The sequence below is a fragment of the Protobothrops mucrosquamatus genome, unplaced genomic scaffold (genome assembly GCF_001527695.2).
Source record: "Protobothrops mucrosquamatus isolate PMUCROS unplaced genomic scaffold, P.Mucros_1.0 scaffold_133, whole genome shotgun sequence".
Lineage (NCBI taxonomy): Eukaryota > Metazoa > Chordata > Lepidosauria > Squamata > Viperidae > Protobothrops > Protobothrops mucrosquamatus.
The window spans coordinates 803,920-824,590 of record NW_015386209.1 but is presented as its reverse complement, the minus strand read 5'-3'; the positions used below and the strand labels follow the sequence as shown (position 1 = coordinate 824,590).

The following is a 20,671-nucleotide window of genomic DNA, read 5'->3' as shown; positions in this document are numbered from 1 at the left end:
GGGCTGAAAAGGTAAGCCCTGACATCGATTAAAGCCAGCAGAGGGGGAAGGAAAAAAAAATCTGTTTATCCTTCTGAGAGATGAGATGTTTTCTCTGTTGCTTGACATCGTGTCTTACCCCTATGCAGCCTGCAATTAGGCGTTTGAAATGGTCCTTCCGCCGTTTGTCTGCCACCTTCTGAAGCGTTACATTGAGTAGTTTGGAATCAAACTGCTCCAGGGAATACGCCTGGATTTCTGGAACTTGTTCCATCACTGTTTTCAACTCGGCATAGCGTGGGCGCTTCAAATAACAAAGAGAAGAATTCAGCAGGGATCTTTGCCAGAAGAGAAATGGCTATTTCCAAAGAGGAAATTAACCACTACTGATATGTTCAGAACTTTGCCTCCCACCGAAATGGGCCTTGGACTTGGAGTGGCACTACACCACAAAGACGGCAACAGATCTGGGAATGGATTTTCTCCCCCACTCCTTACCAAAGCTTCGTAGATCTGGAAAGCCAAGTGGACAAGCGCTGCCATACAGCCATCATGTTGTCCGTGAACCTGTAAGCCTTTCAGTACGCTTGTGAAAAACCAGGTCACTGCTTCAGGGATCATCAAATTCTTTGTGAGCACCTATGGCAGAGGGATGGAAGTGAAACAAGATGGGGAGAAGGGGCTGTTTTCCAAAATTCTGATATTTACCCCTATTTTATTTAATATAATATCCTTTTATTACATGCATTACAAAGTACCCTGCTAAACTCAGTATCAAGTACCTGCTTGAGCAATGGCCAGCAGAGTTGGGTGGTAGTTCTTTGACAGGACAAGGTATCCTTCCAGGAAAGGGATGTGAAAGCCGTAATTAGCAGAGCAGTACAGACATTCTTGGGGAAAAATGAAAAGAAAGTTAGGCCAGTTACAGGTTTGCAGAATTTTTGTCTTATAGGTCAAGAACTCTTAGTTATAGGGCAGAATTAAATGGTACATAAGAACTCTAGATGTTTCATAAAGCACAGAAAATGTTTCTTTATCAAATTTATCAAGTAGAAAAAGATGGATCACCCTATTTCTCCACAGAACTAACATCTGGCCACAATATTTCCATATTATTGTAAAAAGACATTCATGATAAATTAAAAGATTTTCACAAAAAACAATAGCTTTTAAGAGCGTATTTGCTTGTTTAAAAAGCAGATCTGTACTAAATATTCTGTGTATCATTTCTAAGTTCACAGACCATTTTTTTTTTCCTACAGAGAAATCTTCCCAATCTCTAGGGCTGCTGGGATATAACTGGTAATGTTATAATTGTTAGAATGTTTTTTTTCTTTTCTTCAAAAACAGAAGAAAGGCTTTGCTGAATCAGGAAAAGAGCCTACAGATAGTCCTCAAGTTATGCTCATTAATTCAGTAACTATTCAAAGTTACGACGGCACTGAGAAAAAGGACTTATGACTGATCCTCAAAGTTCTAGCCAGTGCATTGCCTGCAGTCACGAGATAAAAATTTGGGCCTGCCTGCACTCAGGATTGCCACCCCATCACCGCCAATTTATTTTTGTTATCTTCTTTGTCTAGAACAGGGGTGGCGAACCTATGGCACGGGTGCCAGAGGCGGCACTCAGAGCCCTCTCTGTGGGCACGCGCACCGTCACCCCAGTCCTAGACCTTCAGCTGGGTTTTATAAAACCTTTTCGCTTTAGGCCTCTGCTGCCGTGTGGAAAAAAAAAAAAAGTTCAATCAGCCAATTTCAGCTTCTCGTGGGGAAAAAAAAGATCTTGCAAAGTTGGAATTGATTGATTGAACTTTTTAGTCCCACCCAGTCTGCTGTTACCACCACAGCCACGCCCACCCAATGGGCCACACCCACCCGGCACTCAACAATGCATAAGTGGGTTTTGGGTTGCATTTTGGGCACTCAGTCTCTAAAAGGTTCGCCATCACTGGTCTAGAAAGAGGCAGGCTTCTCAGGCAAGTGGTTGAGAGCTATGGGTAGGGTGGTAAATTCTATGGGCAGGCACTAGGGAGAAGGGGGCTTGAGGCTGGCACGTGCTGGGAACAATGGCGTGGGACAAGACTGCTGAAGGCTGCTGCCAAGGAGTGCTGCTAGCAAGCGCCATGCTCCCTAGCTCCCACAGTAACTCCTTGGCCGGTAGCTCCCACCCACTACTGTGCTTGCCAGGGACTCCTGACTGTTGTTACAATGGACTCATGTGAGGTCCTCACTTAATGGCAATTGGGACGGCTATGATTTCCGCTGCTAAGGAATAGTCATACAATATGAGTTTATGACTGCATTTATTTATATATCCATCCATCATCTATCTATCTATGATTGTCTATTTTGAACAAAGATATTCAGAATTGCTCGCCTCCTGAATTTATTCTAAAAAAAATAATAGGGGGCTAAAACAACAAATTCCCCCAAAGAATGAGAAGTAGGAAGAAATTACTATCAGACTTTACAGTTTTTAAGAGTTAAAGTGAATCCTTCAATTCTCACAAACAATATAAAGACAATATTGAACCAGAGTTTCCTTACCTCTTGTTTCATTAAGCATTTGCCCAATTCAGTAAGCTCGGAGCTGGTTGATGGAGTCACCTCTGTGGACATCATCTCCTCATCTATCAGGGAAAATAATGTGAACATGATTCATTACAAATCGATCAAATTACTAACCATATTTCAATCAGAATGTCTGTTCCTTGAAGAAGACACAGATGCATCAAAAGTGCTGGCTGGACACACACAGAAATGTACTTCCTTGCTACAGTTCCATTTATCTTGAAGTCGCAGCACCAGAAAGTGTTAAGAGGAGGCAAATGATTTATAGAACAGCAGATCACAATATGGATCTTTGGGGATAACCAATCTGAACAAAGACTGCAGAATACTGTTCTTGGAGCCAAGGATCATTAAGATTCTTATGTCCATTTTTAGGCTGGAATATTGTGACACTGATTCCTGAAGTGTGGCTCTGATTCCTTGCTAACAACTAAACTACTGAAGTGGTTAGCAATTCCAAAGGAATTTATAGAACAAGAATAATAATCTTATTTTTTAAAGTTAAGTCAGCCATAAGATTTTTATACATGCAGGACCAATTCAGTTCAAATCTCAAGGGCAGCTGAATGAATAAGACATTTACCTACCGTCTCCATCTGCAGAAACTGTATTATTCTGCTCAGCACCTTTTTTTGACACACAGCAAACAGCTACAAATACATCAAAAGAAGATAAATATCAGAATCAATGAGACACGACACCTTCCCTTTTAAGAATTCCCTTCAATATCATTTAATTCTTCCTTTGTAAAACTTTGAAATGTAACTTATACTGGAAAGTCTCAGTACATTAAAAAAAGGAATGCAGTCATTTTTTATATTAAGTGAATAAAATAATATGTGATTTGGAGCATTATTTCCTCTAGGTTTTTTCTGATATCAACATGGAAAGAGCAAGGAATTTTAAGTGTTCAAGTGATTTGCACATAATAGTCAAATGATAAAAGCCAAGAATGAAGAATATGGCCAGACTCTACATGAATGTGTATTCTGAGAAATTCCTTATTAAACTAATCACACACTGCAGGACATATTCTCAAACAATTTTAGCATTTAGCAACTAAAAATACGCTGGAGAAAATGGTTGATTTTTTTTCTTGCTGCTTATTTGTCATTATCTTTTCATCCTGGAGATCAATATGCAAGAACAATGATTGAAAATAGTTAGGCCTATCTTATTAACCTACTGCTGATAAAGGAACATCTTGATAAGCTGAACAAGAGCATTTTTGAAAAAAAGAAGAGAAAGAGAGAGAACACTGGGTAATCCAGTAGCTGTCAAGTATTGTAATATCTAAATCCCTCTAAAAAAACTAGTAGCATTCCTTCTGCTTTAGGGTGATGTGTCCGTGTATTACTCATTTCACTCACCAATTAGATCCATAACTTCTCGAGTGAGCAGTCTAACCAGCTGCTCTTCCAACATCTCTTGAGATTCTGGGTTGTCATCTACTGTATCTTCATCACTGTTGAATAATAAAGGAAACAGATTTTAGGATGGCAACAGAAATCTGAGAGGCACAACAGATGCTAAACACAATCGTACTAGCAAGACTAAAATATTAATGAAAGATGGTTCAGTGATGCCCAGCCTGATCTAAATGAGATTGCAACAGGATCAAAATCATAGCTTGGGGATATCATAGCAGCAGCATCTGTGGCATAAAATATATACACCAACTTATATTTGCATTCAGCTGCAAATCCTCTAGGACAGAGAAGTCTGCTTGTTGTTATTGGCACTTTCACAGCATTCCTAATAAATTATAAATGTATTACATACATACATTGAAGAGGTTTTTTTTTTAAAAAAAAAATCAAATTGTCCACATTTATCTGATAGGCTACTGTCTAGGAGTAGCCACCAAGTGAAACAAACCTTTCCATTTTTTAAAAATAGTTTCAATGCTGGTCTGTTTTTAAGTCAATTCAGAGGGCTGGTTCAAACCTTTAAAAACTCTGAATAGTTTGGCAATGAGGTAACCAAACATCTTCCAAACATCTTCAGGTAAGATAGGGTGTTGATAATCTTATTCTGGGGCTCCACAATCAGAGGTTAGACAGAACACAATTAGGGAAAAGCTTCTGCATTATGCCACCTTAGTTTGGAGTACTTTGTGCAAAAACATCTATCCAGTGCCAAAAGTACATAGATTTTTAGTTTATCTACTTTACTCTGACATTGTTCTTGTTTTAGAAAACCTGTGTGGCCATAGCTGTCCCTTTCAGAAAAGATTACTTCAGGCACAAAATGCAAAGGGAAAGAGTAAAATATAAGTTTCAAAGAGCAGTCGTCTCCCCTTGTTTAAGCCTTAGACTTACCAAATCAAACTCCGCTGATTGATAACTTGCCATTTCTGAGACAGCCTCTGGGGAAAAAAAGCAACATGACATAAAGGATTTCAATGATATACTGTATACTCAGAGCTTTGTATGTTCTACATCAAACCACTTCAAACTCAGTGACAGAACAAACTGAATCCAGTAACTTGTTCATACTGTGCAAGTCACCAAAGTTGCCTAATTTACTGTCCCAAAGGTGCTTTTTCAAGAGACAACTGGACTTTCTTGTTTTTCTTTGAAAATGTTTTGTTTCTCATCCAAGAAGCTTCTTCAGCTCTGACTGGATGGTGGGGAATGGAAGGATTTATGTTCCTTGTAGACAGCTGGTCATTTGCATTCTTTTAGACCAGGGGTGTCAAACTCAATTTTATTGAGGGCCACATCAGCATTGCGGTTGCCCTCAGGGGGCCGGGTGGGTGTGGGCAGGGTGGGTGCAGCCTACTGGGTGGGCATGGATGGAGTGGGTGTAACCTATTGGGTGGGCGTGGCCAGCTCTACATTGTTCGCGTCAAGGGGGCCTGTGGGGGCCTGGGCAGGAGTGGGACAGATCTGAGGATCTCTGGCAGAAGGGGGTGGGACCGGGGAACCTCACTGTTCCTCTCAGACCATGCCGGGGGCGGGGGGGCTTATGGAGCTAAGACTGAATGCGTTTCAGCATAGATGGCCACCACAAAATTGTACACTGGCTCCTGCCTGGGCCAGGGCCAAGGCAGAGGGGGCCATTCCCTCACTGTTTCCAGGATGGCTTCATGAAGTGGGCCACATGAAACCACTTCGCGGGCCTCATCCGGCCCCCGGGCCTTGTGTTTGACATGTCTGTTTTAGAGTGGTTGAGACCACTTGGAGGTTTATCTGTGTCCTCAAGGTCACCTGACACAGATAAACCTCCAAGTGGCCTCAATGACTCTCTAAAGCAGGGGTTCTCAACCTTTTTAATGCCGTGACCCCAACCGGTCGTAAGTCGCGGACTAAACCGGTCGTAAGTTGAGGACTAAAGCAGTCGTAAGTCGAGGACTAAAGCGGTCGTACGTCGAGGACTACCCAACCGGTCGTAAGTCGAGGACTTTCCCTGCCCGGGAGCGCCGCGCATGTGTGGTTCCGCCCCCTGCGCCAGCCGAGGCGTAGCTTGCAAGCGGCAGAGACGGAGTAGGCCGACCACCAGCTGGCCCAGCCCAAGGGAGGTAAGGCACCCGCCGGAAAAGGGGGAAAAAATGGCGGACAAAAAAAATGGCAGACAAAAAAAATGGCGGACAGCCTTGCTTGGCGACCCCGATGAAATGGTCGATCGACCCCAAATGGGGTCCCGACCCACAGGTTGAGAACCACTGCTCTAAAGAATGCAAATGACCAGCTGTCTGCAAGGAATATAAATCCTTCCATTCCTTCCATTCCCCGCCATCCAGTCAGAGCTGAAGAAGCTTCATGGATGAGAAATAAAATGTCTTCAAAGAAAAACAAAAAAGTCCACTTGCCTTTTGAAAAAGTACCTTTGGGACAACCATGACCTGGATGACCGAGAATCTCCATGGACATTTACCTAATTTATTCTCCTTCAGCTATGCTCTACTTTTTACAAGAGCTATAAAAAGAACTGAAATCTTTGTTTGCGAAATAACTTGCTCAGCTGCATTTTTCAGAGTTTTAAGTATTTTAGAGCTTAGTTTTATATAGCTATGAATTTCACTGGATACTTCGGTGGCTGACATTTCTCAATTTACTCTGCTTTATAGGGCATAAAAATGACATCACATTCTACATAAAACGTATCCAGAAGTTTAAGGCCAGAGAGAGAATACCAAATGCTATTACTGATATCTCCAGGACAAAGTCTAGTCTTAGTACCTGTTATGAAACAACAATACAACACTGTTTTCAATACGGTTCTGGGTTGCCAAAACCTCTCAAGTATACTATAAGGAGGTAACAACAGCTAAAATAGGATTAATAAGGAATGCATCCCAAATTAAGTTTTGGATCATCCTAAATCCTTACCAAGATCTGCTTCTATAAGCTAAAGTTTGAGCAATAGTAACTAGTAACTATTAACATAAGAGAAAGAAGTGGGAGTCTGTGGGTTTGGATCATTCCTAATCATATGCAAAAATATCTCTAGGAATTTTGCCACAACATCACACCTAGCAAAATTCTTTCCTTAAGCAAAAGATACTTTCAAGCATAATAGTTCCATGACAAGTACAAGGAAATTGAGAACAGATGTGATCTTGTTTTTTTCTAATTAATCCAGTATTTTCAAAAATTCACCACACAAAACTCACACTCTCAGTATTTTCAGACACAGTATTTTGTCCTTACCATATGTAGGTAGGTGAACAGTGGTCCAAGTATAGGGCAGATCAAAGATTCGTAGTGTTCAGGTGGGCAGGAGATAACCAAAGGTTTCACAAAAACACCTGCATGAAACTAGTTAAAGAAGTAGAGCAGCACAAATGCACATCTATATTTCCTCCACGGAAAACCATTAGATTGATCCAGTCATGGCAATTTATGCTCTTTAACTGATACGAATGCCAAAAGCAATTTTGCTCCCAGATATCTCAAAACAGGCAGTTGCACTCATCTCTAAATTTTTGATAAATCTATTTTTTTCCAACAAACATACCCCAAAAAGACATTTAGTTAATTCTATTCTCAAGGAGAGAATGAGAGCTAGAAATCTAAATCAGGATTTCACAATGCACTGATATGTCCACAGTCCACTAGAGGCATCATGGAACAAAATTTAGTACATTATTTTAAACGCAGGATGAAACAGTACATAGCTGATAAGGCAGTGCTTGCCTTAGTAGACTACAAGTTCTACAAGTCTGAACTAAATGGGATCTCTCTTTCCTTTTGGACAGAAGTGAAAAACAACTAGCATCATTGTTCTGATACTGCTGATCATCTGCATCCACTGAAATCACAGACTCTAACTGCCTCCAGTTAGAATCACAGAAATGTCTGCCTTCATTCTGAGCTATTCAAACTGTTTAAAAACCTTGGGAGGCATATACCTTTATGTTCTATTCTGATACAGATGGTCCTCGACTTATAAAACTTCATTTTGTGACCATTCAGAGTTACAATGGCATTGAAAAAAGTGACTTATGACTATTTTTCACACTTACAACCGTTGCAGCATCCCCATGGTCACGTGATCAAAATTCGGATGTTTGGCAACGGACTCATATTTGTGACAGTTGCAGTGTCCCAGGGTCATGTGATCACCTTTTACAACCTTCTGACAAGCAAAGTCAATGGGAAAGCCAGATTAATTTAACAATCAGGATACTAACTTAACAACTGCAGTGATTCATTTAACAACCATGGCAAAAAAAAGTTGTGAAATGGGACAAAATTCACATAACAACTGTCTCACTTAGCAATAGAATTTTTTTGGCTCAATTGCAGTTGTAAATTGAGGATTACCTGTACTATCTATGCTGCTGTTAGAGGTTTTTTTTTACTAATTAGATCCACACTCTATAATGGATCTGGTCAGTTGCAGAAGAAAGGGTCCTAATTAAGAACAGGACTCAAGCTGGGACATTGTATGGAAATCACGCCAAATTTGAAATGAGAACTATAAATAAAAAGCAGACAAAGGATACGAAGAATAGGGCGGAGTCTGTAGTCAGGAATATTGTCCAGATTGATGAAGACTGAGTTAAGTAGTTCAGCTGCTAGACCCTCAACAACATAGAAATCTTGCTGCATGGATGAGCCAGCACTACCCAGAATGTGAAAGCTGCAATTCAAAAGGCACAGTCTAGAACTGAATAAATTATACATCTGGCAGAAGAGCCAAAAGGTATGCTGTTTTGAAAAGTTTACTTGTACTTTTTTTATCTGTGCAAAGTAAAATTGACAATTTGGATCAGGTCAGTTTCCATCTAGCCCATCTACTTTCCTTTCTTTTTAGAGCTATTAAAACACAATCAGTACATATAAATCCAGCTGGGTCAAATAAAGATTTTTCTTTTCCCACAGTGGAAAAGCAGTAGAAAGCCCACATGTGAACTAACATAGCATTATGGAAAAATCTATGAATTTCTTACCAGTTGTCATATAGTGTACAGAAGAACCCCTGCATCCTTTCCAAGACTGTTTTGTAAACAGGAGGGTCATAAAGTTCCATCAAAGGCTGAGGGAGACCTAACAAAAAGAGGGATAGTATCAGTGGGGAGATTCCTCTACTCAGGCAGTGACCTGAGCAGTTCTGGCTACCAAAAGCACAAATTTAGTTGTGGGTATCTGGAATAGGTCAAATTGGAGTATGAATGCTTTTAATTTAAAAGTTGAGAGAAATGGCAGTAAAAATGTGATGCTTTCAGAGCAGTTAGAAACAAAACAATACTTTTTCACGATTTTTACAAAACTAATTATAATCATGCTCACGCAGACTTCTACCTGCTTGAAAACTGATGTAATTCATGATGCACTGAAATCCAAATAAATTTAAGAGCAGAAATATTCTTCAGACGTAATATTTGTCTAATGTAAATAAATCTTTCCAGGCTTACTCACATTATAAACTTTATATAATAAAAAATATTTGTAAAACAAGTAATTCCATATGCTCATCACTTATACAATTAACTTGTTTGATAGAATTTGATGGGCATGCCATAAATATTTTGGAAGAACACTCTGTACGTTGAGGGTTTTTTTGAAGACTGATCAAGTCAAATTATTTAGCAGTTTCCACCTCATTTGTTAAAACTGATGGGGAGCTGGGACTGAATAAACATGATTATAATTTTAACAATCCTTTGATTAGGAATAAGCAAGTTGTAAAGCAATTAAATGCTGGTATTTCATTGGTTTGCTGCAGGCAGTTTATGTGACTCTGGTTCAAGTAGACTTCAGTAGTTCTCTCTGTAAAATTATTTTGCCAATAGGCAAGGATAAACAGAAATACTCCTGAGAAAACCAGACCGAGCTGCAAACATCGTGGTGAACAAAACTGGATGCAGTATTCCAAGTGTGGCCTTACCAAGGCATTGTAAAGTGGTATTAACATGAGATACAATGGACATTTCTATCTGAACATTCTCCGCTGAAAATAATGGATTTGCTGAACACAATGTAGTCCGGAGGAGGTATTATGCAAATGAAGTCAATAAAATTATATTTACTTCATTTGCATGCGTTTGTCCTTTGTATACTAATATCGTCATGAAAGAGATCTATGTCATCGCAGATGATGTATTTTGCACGCCGGTTGTAAGCTGACCTCACAAATGATGTGCTTTCAGCTTCTATGGGTGTCCCCTTTCCTCAAATGGCCCATTAAAAAGAGGCATCACTGCACGTGATAACTGTGCTGGGATGATTGGGAAAAAAGGGATGTGGATTAGTTTGGTTGTGGTGCACTTGAAAGCAAGGACAGCAAGTGGTGGGGAAAGAAGAGGGAGGAGAGGGGCATATTTTTGTCGTATTTGCCTTGCCAGACCGTCTGAAATTTGTCTCATACAAAACCTCAGAAAATCAGAGGCTCTGAGTTTTGTTTTAGCTGGACCATAATTTACTCCGATTTGGTCCAGCCTAATACAGATAGTCCTCAGCTTACAAACATTCGTTTAGTGACTGTTCAAAGTTACAACAACACTGAAAAAAATTAACTTATGACCGTTTTTCACACTTAACGACTGTTGCAGCATCCCCCCATGATCACGTGATCAAAATTCAGACGCTTGGCAACTGACTCATATTTGTGACCGTTGCAGTGTCCTGGGGTCACGTGTGATCACCTTTGGTGACCTTCTGACAAGCCAAGTCAATGGGGAGTCCAGATTCATGTCTCAGATTCACTTAACTGTAACACGTAACTGTTACTAATTTAACAACTGCAGTGATTCACTTAACACAGTGGTTCTCAACCTTTTTAATGCCGCGACCCCCAACCGGTCGCAAGTCGAGGACTAAACCGGTCGTAAGTTGAGGACTAAACCGGTCGTAAGCCGAGGACTAAACCGGTCGTAAGTCGAGGACTACCCAACCGGTCGTAAGTCGAGGACTTTCCCTGCCCGGGAGCGCCACACATGCGTGGTTCCGCCCCCTGCACCGGCCGAGGTGTAGCTGGCAAGCGGCAGAGACGGAGCAGGCCGACCACCAGCTAGCCCAGCTCAAGGGAGGTAAGGCACCCGCCGGAAAAGGGGGAAACAATGGCAGACAGCCTTGCTTGGCGACCCCCGTGAAATGGTTGATCGACCCCAAATGGGGTCGCAACCCATAGGTTGAGAACCGCTGACTTAACAACTATGGCAAGAAAGGTTAGAGAATGGGGCAAAACTCACTTAACTGTCTGCCTTAGGAACAGAAATTTGGGGCTCAATTATGATCGTAATTCGAGGACTACCTGTACTAAGTCACATTTCTGCTCTAGACTTCCCTGTAAGAAGCAGCTACTTACCAAGAATGGTATTCTTCTCCACTTCCAGCATGTCAAAGGCCTTTGCAAAGGTAACTCCCAATTTAGCCACCATCTCTGGCATATACAAATTGTTGTGGGTCCTGGAAGAAAATGCGATATTTTATCATCACAAGTTGAATCTAGCCGTTACCTGACAGTGGAAGTCCGCCTTCAGCTTGTAAACAGCTCCTGTATCTGGCGAGAAGGAAGGTGAGACCAAGCACTTGTGCATGGGATCCCCCTTCCTTACCAATAAAAACATTGCTGCCTTGGGCGTATGGAGAAATCTCCCGTTTGTGTAGAGGATTCAAGTTATCCCACACAACATTTTGCTCCAATTTGGCCCTCTGAAGTGCTGGCTGCAAGGACCCACGCAGGACACACTGCGTCCCTAAGGATGGGTCACGGTGCCTAGAATGGCAGGTGGCTCTGACAGAATGCAGCAGCTTTATGAATTTGCTCACATGCTATAAGCAACTCTGTGGCAGAAAGATGCCCCCCCTGAAAGGCAGGACAACTCTGCATTAACCACACCATGCTGCCAGGGAAGGACCTCCATTCAGCCTAGGGTGACTTCTTTCTTGCCATCCAGGCTAAAAGAGGGACCCTCAGCAGCTGGATGGACCATCTGAGTGGGGAGGAAGGGTCCCTGTCTCACCTACCTCTCTCCTTTGAGACCTCAGACCTCCACTCGGGGCTTCGGTAACTGCACACAGCACAAATTCTGCAGCCAAAGGGCCCAACAGCCTTCGCCAGAACTGCCTCTGTGCCTGCTGCTAGAGGCGATCAAGGGTAACTCAGACTGTCCCCCTAGAGCAGCAATCCCCCAAAGTAAAGAGGGTGCAGGGAAAGAAAGGACTAGGTCGTTGGGTGGCGGGGACAGGCCTCTCAATTGCTCTCCAGAGTCTCAGCTGTCATTTTTTAGAAGTCTCTAAAAGAAGTCTCTATACTTGGTGAAGAAAACCTTCAAGAACGGGACCAAAGGGAGACCAATGCAGCGATGTCTGCCTGAGCTTGCAGAGGGCCTGGAACAATAGTTCTGAGGTGTGAACTGCCCATTCATTTCAAAGGGTGCTAACAGAGGCTGCAAGAAAGGAGAAGCATCACATTATGAAGAGAGAGTGACTATTCGTTTTGGTTAAGCCTTTTAAGCACCAGAGCAGGGGCTTAAAAATTATATTGCAATAGATAAAATGGCTTCTAAGCCAAGACTCTTTTTTTAAAATAGAATAAGATTTCCAAACTTGTGGAACCGACCAACGTTAGATTGGGCATCACTGCACAGCATGCGTAAAGTGCGAGTACCACTTCCTGCATTTGCATAAAACGATACACCCTGCTCAAAGCTTACTGGTAAAGCTATCCTCACAAGATTATTGCGCTAGGGAAAAATTGGAGGAGGGAGAGGTACGAAGGAATGCTCTCATCCATAGATTTTTTTTGGGGGGGGGGGAAGCTATTAGCGCCTTCCAGATTGGTGGTAGGAGATACTTCTCTGCTATGGATTTGGATATAGTGGCTGTTCCCTGGACTGCTTTTGTTTTCTTAGGTTTGTGGTATCATTTATTTGAATGTTATATGGTATTGCTTTTTGCTGTAAACTGCTTAGAGCTTTACTGGATTGAATAGCATGTACTGTTGCAAATAAACATGTAAACCATCTTAAGTTCCTAGAAGACAGGAGGGACGTAAACCTGATAAATAAATCAATAAGATACATAAGAATATGTCAAGTGTTAAATGTGTCAAGCTCACGTGAATCTCTGTTACATCTGGAGTTGAAGAATGCCAGAGAGCTGAAAACATATTGGCTACGTTCTCTCAATGGGACTGACCACAACTTAGTGCAGTCAATATTTCCAAACATAACACTGGAATCAAAATGGCATGAGTATGTGTGTGTATGCGTGTGTGAGTGATATTTTAAATATTGTAGGTATCAAAAACTGATACTGAACAAGATTTGACATTTGGAAGTGACAGTGAAAGTTGATACATTAGCTCCAGGGGGAAGCAAAACTCAAGAATGGACACTGAAATACGCCTTTTGGTTACCAGCAAATTCTTTTCCCGTACTAGCTACCACTCAACAGAATGTCAATTAAATTTGTAGCATGGCAGCGAACATTTTGGCAATAGCAATAGCACTTCGACTTATATACCGCTTCACAGTGCTTCACAGCCCTCTCTAAGCGGTTTACAGAGTCAGCATATGGCCCCCCAACAATCTGGGTCCTCATTTTACAGACCTTGGAAGGACGGAAGGCTGAGTCAACCTTGAGCCGCTCAGAATCGAACTCCTGGCAGTGAGCAGTGAGTGAGCCTGCAGTACTGCATTCTAAGCACTGGGCCACCAGGGCTCCTCAATGCAGCATTTGCTTGATGTGTTTATATGCCCTCAATCTGTGCAGGAAATTATGATACTCAGGACCACTTTGGATGTTTATCAAGATCACACATACAATGCCATTTTAAAAATGTATAATTTTGCTTGGAAGGCATTTCCTTATCCTTTTCACAGTCACCTGACCCAGCTGCACAACCTTGCTGACCCTTTAAAATACCCTCTCCTGTTCCTCATCCAGTCTCCTCGGCTGCCCTCTTCCCTTTTGTTCCTGCATCTTCACAATATCAGAATGGTGGCTGCAGGAAGGAAAATCAGGGTAAAAGAGTTAGATTGCCTCTGCAGGTTACTGAAAGAATCATTTGCACGGTGACCACAGAACAATTCTGCATCTGCATGCATGTGATTTGATTTTCCTGGCGGGCTAATAAAAGTCAGGCCTTGGGGGGGGGGGGGGCAATGGTTGCCATGTAGGTTTCTATGAGCTCTGTGTAATAAGTCCAAATAACTGATAATTTGGCCAAGAAAGTTCTAACTAAAAGGTAGGGCACTCAGATCTGAAGCTAGCAGATGGTGCTTCAGACCTGCCATGAGTGTCTTTGCTATGCAGGTAGCCCTCGCTTGTCCCGTGACCAAAGTTATGAAAACACTGAATGAGGGGGTCTTATGACCAGTCCTCAAAACTGCAGTTGTTGCAGCGTCCCACAGTCATGGGACCGCTCTTTGCAACCTTCATTGCTGGCTTCCAACAAGCCAAATCACTTCCTGTCCCCATGGGGGACAGGAAGTGATTTGGCTTGTTGGAAGCCAGCAATGAAGGTTGCAAAGAGCGGTCCCATGACTGTGGGACGCTGCAACAACTGCAGTTTTGAGGACTAAGCTGCGGCCATGTGACATCACACTTAATGACCAATCACACACTGGGATTGTAGGTGGTTGTAGTCAGGTGTCTTTTCAATTTACAACCATCTTGCTTAGTGATTGGAATTCTGCTCCCAACCGTTGTCATTAAGCGAGGACTATCTGTACCTTTTGGTATCTCTGCAAAGGAGCTGCAGCCTTTCCCTGGCTCACCCATAGCTATGTAGGCCCACAAACACGCGAGCAACAGAAAGAGAAATTAACCACGTGTTTCTGCCTCCTTAATTCAGCTGTGCGTTTTCTGGAGCCGTGAAGAGGTGTGGCCCCTTTATGAGCTCTAAACGTGTATAGTAAGGGTTCTGCTCTGGAGTGGAAGCATTTCTTCTTGCTTCAAGTCCAAATACTGCATTATCTCTAGTTCTAGCAAAATAGAGCATGCAATAAGACAGCAATAACAAAACTACAAAAGGATGTTAGAAATAATTAATTACTAAAGAGACATTTCCCTCAGGCAACAGAAAAGGAAAAAGACCCGAGAAACACCCAACAAGATGTGAATAAGCAGCCAACACAACAGTTCGACTAAAAGCAATGCTTACTACATCGCAATAGATTCCCAAAATAAAAAAGCCTCCATTAGTGCAGTTTTGTGACATGTATACAGTTACATTATTCTCTATCCATTGACACAGCTTTGGAAGTTTTATACTCATAATTCTCCTTTCTGGAAATGGTTCGCTATAGTCACAGCTTCATTTGTCATACAGAACACAAATTTCCACGTGAGAAACCCAAAGTGCTATTTACTCAACTCTGTCATTCAAGCTGGAGTGATTTACGCTGAGAACAAGTTACCTCCACCAAAGCCACCAAGATACAGATATGGGACATTTAAATAAAAGAGGATATATGCCTCTGTAGTTTAATTATATGTCAACAAAAAAAAATTAGCTGACAAAACGAGACTGCAATGCTTCTAAATAGGGATAAAAACAAATTCAGAAAGAATTTCCTATGAAAGAAGAGGAAGGCTCTAGGTCAAACCATTCCCTTTTGCATTAGCTTTGTACTTATAGGGGTTTTTTCTTACAGTAATACATTATAAAGACACAAAATGATACAAAATTTGTAGCATGAAATGGTCTATCCCAGAGGTCCTCAAACGTGGCCCTTTTATGACTTGTGGACTTCAACTTCCAGAATTCCTCAGCCTGAGGAATTCTGGGAGTTGAAGTCCACAAGTCATAAAAGGGCCAAGTTTGAAGACCCCTGGTCTATCCTATCATCTTTGAAGTTTCCCAACTTAACATGATTAAGACACATTTTTTTACAAACATACAGGCACCCACATTGCTTGTTTTCTGCAAACTAAGGCAGTCATCAATACTGAATTTCGTTTATATGTTTTACCCTATAGTAATAAACTATGCATAGTGGATTATGCATCCTAGTTAGTGGGATGTAGGCAGCAGTATGTTGATTACTTGCATAGAGAAGTATAAATGTGTTTGGGATAAAAATTGAGCTTTGACTGTGCTTGTGAAAGAACAGCCAAAATGTATAAAACCTGATCACTACTTCAGGAAATGCTGTCTTTGCCATGGGTCCAACTAAGATGGTAATCTAATATACACTTGTTTCATCTTACTGATTCATTATGCTAGAACTACTATGGACAGCAACACCCAGTCCTCCGGCTCACGTCTATCGACAAGATGTAGATGATTACAACTTGGAATGTACAAGATATTCACGGGAAAGGATGTCAATGAATACATGTTAAGGAAAAAAGGGTATGTCCCATTTTTGTGAACCAAGGCAAAGGTTTAAATTTAATTATGAATAAAAGAACTAAGGTGTATGTCAAATAATTTGAACTAGTGTCATCTAGATTGTTATGTATGGAAATAGGAATCCATAGGAAAGTGAAAGTGCATGCTATGTTATAGAAGAACCAGGGCTGAGTTTTAAGAAAAATGGTGCAAGATTTTGAATAAATGCTAACCAAAATAACATCTAACATCAAAAATTGTTCTGCTACATTGAAGGAATGGGAACAAATACTGAAAATATGATTAGATCATTTGGAGACCCAATAATGAATAGTAAAGGTGATTATTTGGTGAGTATCTGCTTAGAAAAAAACACTGCTTCAAATATACATAAGTCTATTCCTATACACACCTGACAAAGGCATGTAAAGCATATTTTATTTTACTGTTTAATAAGAAAAGATTAAAATAATTAGTAATTATAGGGCCTAAAAGAAGAATAGATCCTTTTTTTACTATCAACAGTGGAACTCGGGGCGGGGGGGGAATGGACAAGGAAAAAATGAATACATTGAAAGGAAGTAGAGAAACTAGAGCAAAAACATAATTATATTACAGAGTTTGCTTACATTAGTGGCTTATCCTAATGTTACCGTAGGAAAGAAATCTCTCATCTGACATACTTTAAAACAGTGTTTCTCAACCTTGACAATTTTAAGGCATGTGGACTTCAACTCCCAGAATTCCACAGCTGGCTGTGGAATTCTGGGAGTTGAAGTCCACATGCCTTAAAATTGTCAAGGTTGAGAAACACTGCTTTAAAAGAAAGAGAAAAGTGGTTTTACAAAATATCTTGCATTAGAAAGCGTAAATAAAAAAACCCCAATCCAATTGGAGAAAGAGTGACTAATTTCAGCCATATCTTTTCAGATACCATCATGCTGAACTCAGTAAGGCTTGCTTCTGAGTAAGAGTATAGAGCAGGCTGTTTTGATCCTCAAGCTGTGACAGGCATGTATGCTAAAACTGACGCCATCAGGAACCACCATTTCAAGATCAATTCTCAAAAACTCTATTTATCCTTCACTTTAAAAAGGCTGTGCCTGATGCAACAGCTCCCCTTTCACGCCAATACTGGCAAAAAAAGGAAGTACATAAGCTAATACTATTAGAAGTGCAGGAACCCTGTTCTCTTCGCATCTGGTCACTCTAGCTCAGTGGTTCTCAATCTTTTTAATGCCGCGACCCCCAACCGGTCGTAAGTCGAGGACTAAACCGGTTGTAAGTCGAGGACTACCCAACCGGTCGTAAGTCGAGGACTTTCCCTGCCCGGGAGCGCCACGCATGCGTGGTTCCGCCCCCTGCACCGGCCGAGGCGTAGCTGGCAAGCGGCAGAGACGGAGCAGGCCGACCACCAGCTGGCCCAGCCCAAGGGAGGTAAGGCACCTGCCGGAAAAGGGGGAAAAAATGGCGGACAGCCTTGCTTGGTGACCCCCGTGAAATGGTCGATCGACCCCAAATGGGGTCGCAACCCATAGGTTGAGAACCGCTGCTCTAGCTAACTGCAGACAAGTAAACATGTTCCTCTGAATTAGATTGGAATGATACTGTCCACCCCAAAATTCCGGAAGACAATCTATTTTATATGAGATTATACTATCAGATCAGTATTGAAGTTTCATTTGATTATTCCTCTCTCCCTCAAGATAAATAAACACACAAAGATATATCCTCAACAGAGAGGCTGCTCAAGTACAGAGAGGCATAAGACATCTATCGATAGTGTCACTGACAAGTTCCCTACCCCCTCAAAATAAACTTACAGGCTTAATACATAAAATCCTTCAACAAGAATATATACACATGAGAAGCAAAGAGATATTGTATAAAACCGAAGATGTGACTTGACTGACAGGGTTCAAAATATATGAAGACTACTAAGAAAAGCTTGTCTTAATCTTACGGTATGGGAAATTGGAAAACTCCCACAAAACACACAGTCCAAATGGGCAGAATAAAGCCAAGAGTTCCTTCTTCTACTCTACTTTTTATATGCTTTAGTACAAAATATTTCAACAGATGCCATCGTTCACGTTAAGTGAAGTGGAAGTATGGGGCATATTGACTGTGAAATGAGGACCCCTGCCATATTAACTCACCTTATCAGAGCAAGCAAGTTGTCAAAAAGTTTCAGGATCTGCACTGAGCAGGGGTTACGGTAGATTGGATTGCCATTAGGTGTATATCCCACCACAAATCCTCCAGCTTTTGCCTCTTCCAAGGAAGTGGGCCAACGAGCTCGTTTTATAACCCCCAGAATTGTGTATACACAAAAGCTTATCTACACAGAAAGTAAAAGACACAGAAGTTACTTGAAAAGTCAGTCTAAGAGAATTGAAGTCTTAAAATGTCTCAAGAAGATGGTTTTAGATATGACTATATCTCCCAATTGCAAAAAGACACCCTTAACTATATATACACAATCATGTGATGAATGCACATGTATATTACTTCATGTATATTTGAGATGAATGGAACTGTGAATACTTTTTTAAAAAATCTGTACAAAACTTATTATTGTGCATAAATTATCCATAAACTCACTTTTCCCCTATCTTATTCTAGAGATTTCTCTATTCATCTCACTATTTATCATTACATTCTAGGATCTTCTCTCAAAGCATAACTGTATAGCAGGGATGTCAAACTTGCAACATCACGTGACGTGTCACGACGTATCGTGACTTTTTTCCCATTGCCGGCAATGGAGTGGGCGCAGTTTCAGCATGACGCATCCGGCCCGCAGGCCGGCAGTTTGACACTCCTGCTGTATATAAATCAGTCATTTAAAACCGAAATTGAGAAGATCTGAGCATATTTAGTTGACACAAAAAGATAATTACTCGTTAAGGAAAACTGAGGATTCTTCAGTGAAGCTCATATCTCAGCTCTGTAAAGATCTTGTGGAACAACAAACTGACTGATGCAATTTTAAAATTCTATACCAAAGAGTGTGACGAGAAAAGAGTTTCAGATCAATGAGCTGAGTTCTAGCATGACCCACCTTGAAAAAAGCCAACTATTACTATGCAATAGGAAAGATTTTAATATTTTAGGATAATCCCCTTCCAAATAGCACCTAGATAAGGGAAATAACTTACTTGGACCCACTTCAAATTATGCAAACATAAAGACAACAGAAAACTCTATTGTGATTTCTTCTTGCTCAAAAGCATATGTAGATCCTAACATATCTGTGTTTAAATCACATGTCGTATGCTTAGTATTATTTCCAAAGACTATCCACTACTCACTAAGGATAAATTTTCAGTGGTATGGCCAAATCTCCTTTTCTGAATTCTATATTTTCTTATAATCGAATACTCACTCTGGAACGATTCAAACCACAGGGATCTTCCATGATGGGATCTACAATCCTATTATCAGCACCAACGTATCGGATAAAATCTTCAGGATTCATAAGAACTCTGTGCGTGGTAGCAGAAAATATATTTTATTCCAAGAAATCAATTCAATCTAATGAGTTATGGAAGCTAGTTGTCATGAAACACTATTATTAAGTCAGATCCAGGAATATTTGTGATGTTACTTAAATCTACAGTGACAGATTAGAGCAAACTAAAATAAAAAAAATGTATAAGTTGAAATCCAAACAAGCACCTTATTAAATCTATCCTATCTACAGGATAGATTTCTGAATATGTATGCATAAGATAATGCTATTAAACATTATCATATCTACAATCTGATCTCAATTTGGGTTATAAATGACTTTGCTATAGTATCTCACTTAGTGGACTTTCTACATGCTTCTCTTGCAGTTTTCTGTGAAGATGATTTTAAAGTTGAGAAAGGTGATCCCTACTGCACTTTGCATAGAAGTCTGCATTTTCTGCATTTGTGTGCCTCCTAATATTACTTTCTCACAGTAAAAAATGAAAGATACCCATTTTTATTCACAATACGTTAACCATTTAATATCTTAACCTAGGTCCCATTTTAACCATGAAACCAGCTAGGTGACTTTGGGCCAGCCCAACTCACCTTACAGAGTTGTTGTTGTGGGGAAAATAAATGGACGAAGGTGTGTTGGATATATTCGCTGCCTTGAGTTATTCATAAAAATAATAAAAGGCAGGATACAGATAAATAAAAATAAATTTAAACTATATCAGATTGTCAGTGGAAAAAGCCCACATACAGGTAATCCCCGAATGTTCCCTTACCAAACGTTCGAAGTTATGTGATAAGCACCCCCTAGTGTTTATGAAAAAGTCCCGAAATTACAAATATTGTCAAACCACGGTAGTTATTCACCCTTACGAACGACCGCAGAGGCTACTCCCTCCCCCCCCCCCCCCCCCCC

The 20,671-nt window shown here is 40.8% G+C and overlaps 1 protein-coding gene across 1 annotated transcript in view; it reads right to left on the bottom strand.

Annotated features, from left to right (window-relative positions):
* XPO5 (exportin 5) overlaps window positions 1-20,671 on the bottom strand; it is a 43,821-nt gene that overhangs the window by 2,202 nt on the left and 20,948 nt on the right. The window contains exons 19-31 of the mRNA XM_015818040.1: window positions 19,673-19,772; window positions 18,444-18,625; window positions 11,308-11,408; window positions 8,951-9,047; window positions 8,504-8,640; window positions 7,206-7,303; window positions 4,872-4,918; window positions 3,921-4,015; window positions 3,138-3,200; window positions 2,527-2,609; window positions 762-869; window positions 478-618; window positions 119-283 (exon numbers count right to left, since the gene is read on the bottom strand). Of these exons, the coding sequence (XP_015673526.1) occupies window positions 119-283; window positions 478-618; window positions 762-869; window positions 2,527-2,609; window positions 3,138-3,200; window positions 3,921-4,015; window positions 4,872-4,918; window positions 7,206-7,303; window positions 8,504-8,640; window positions 8,951-9,047; window positions 11,308-11,408; window positions 18,444-18,625; window positions 19,673-19,772 (1,417 nt within the window). The remainder of the gene's footprint in view (window positions 1-118; window positions 284-477; window positions 619-761; window positions 870-2,526; window positions 2,610-3,137; window positions 3,201-3,920; window positions 4,016-4,871; window positions 4,919-7,205; window positions 7,304-8,503; window positions 8,641-8,950; window positions 9,048-11,307; window positions 11,409-18,443; window positions 18,626-19,672; window positions 19,773-20,671) is intronic.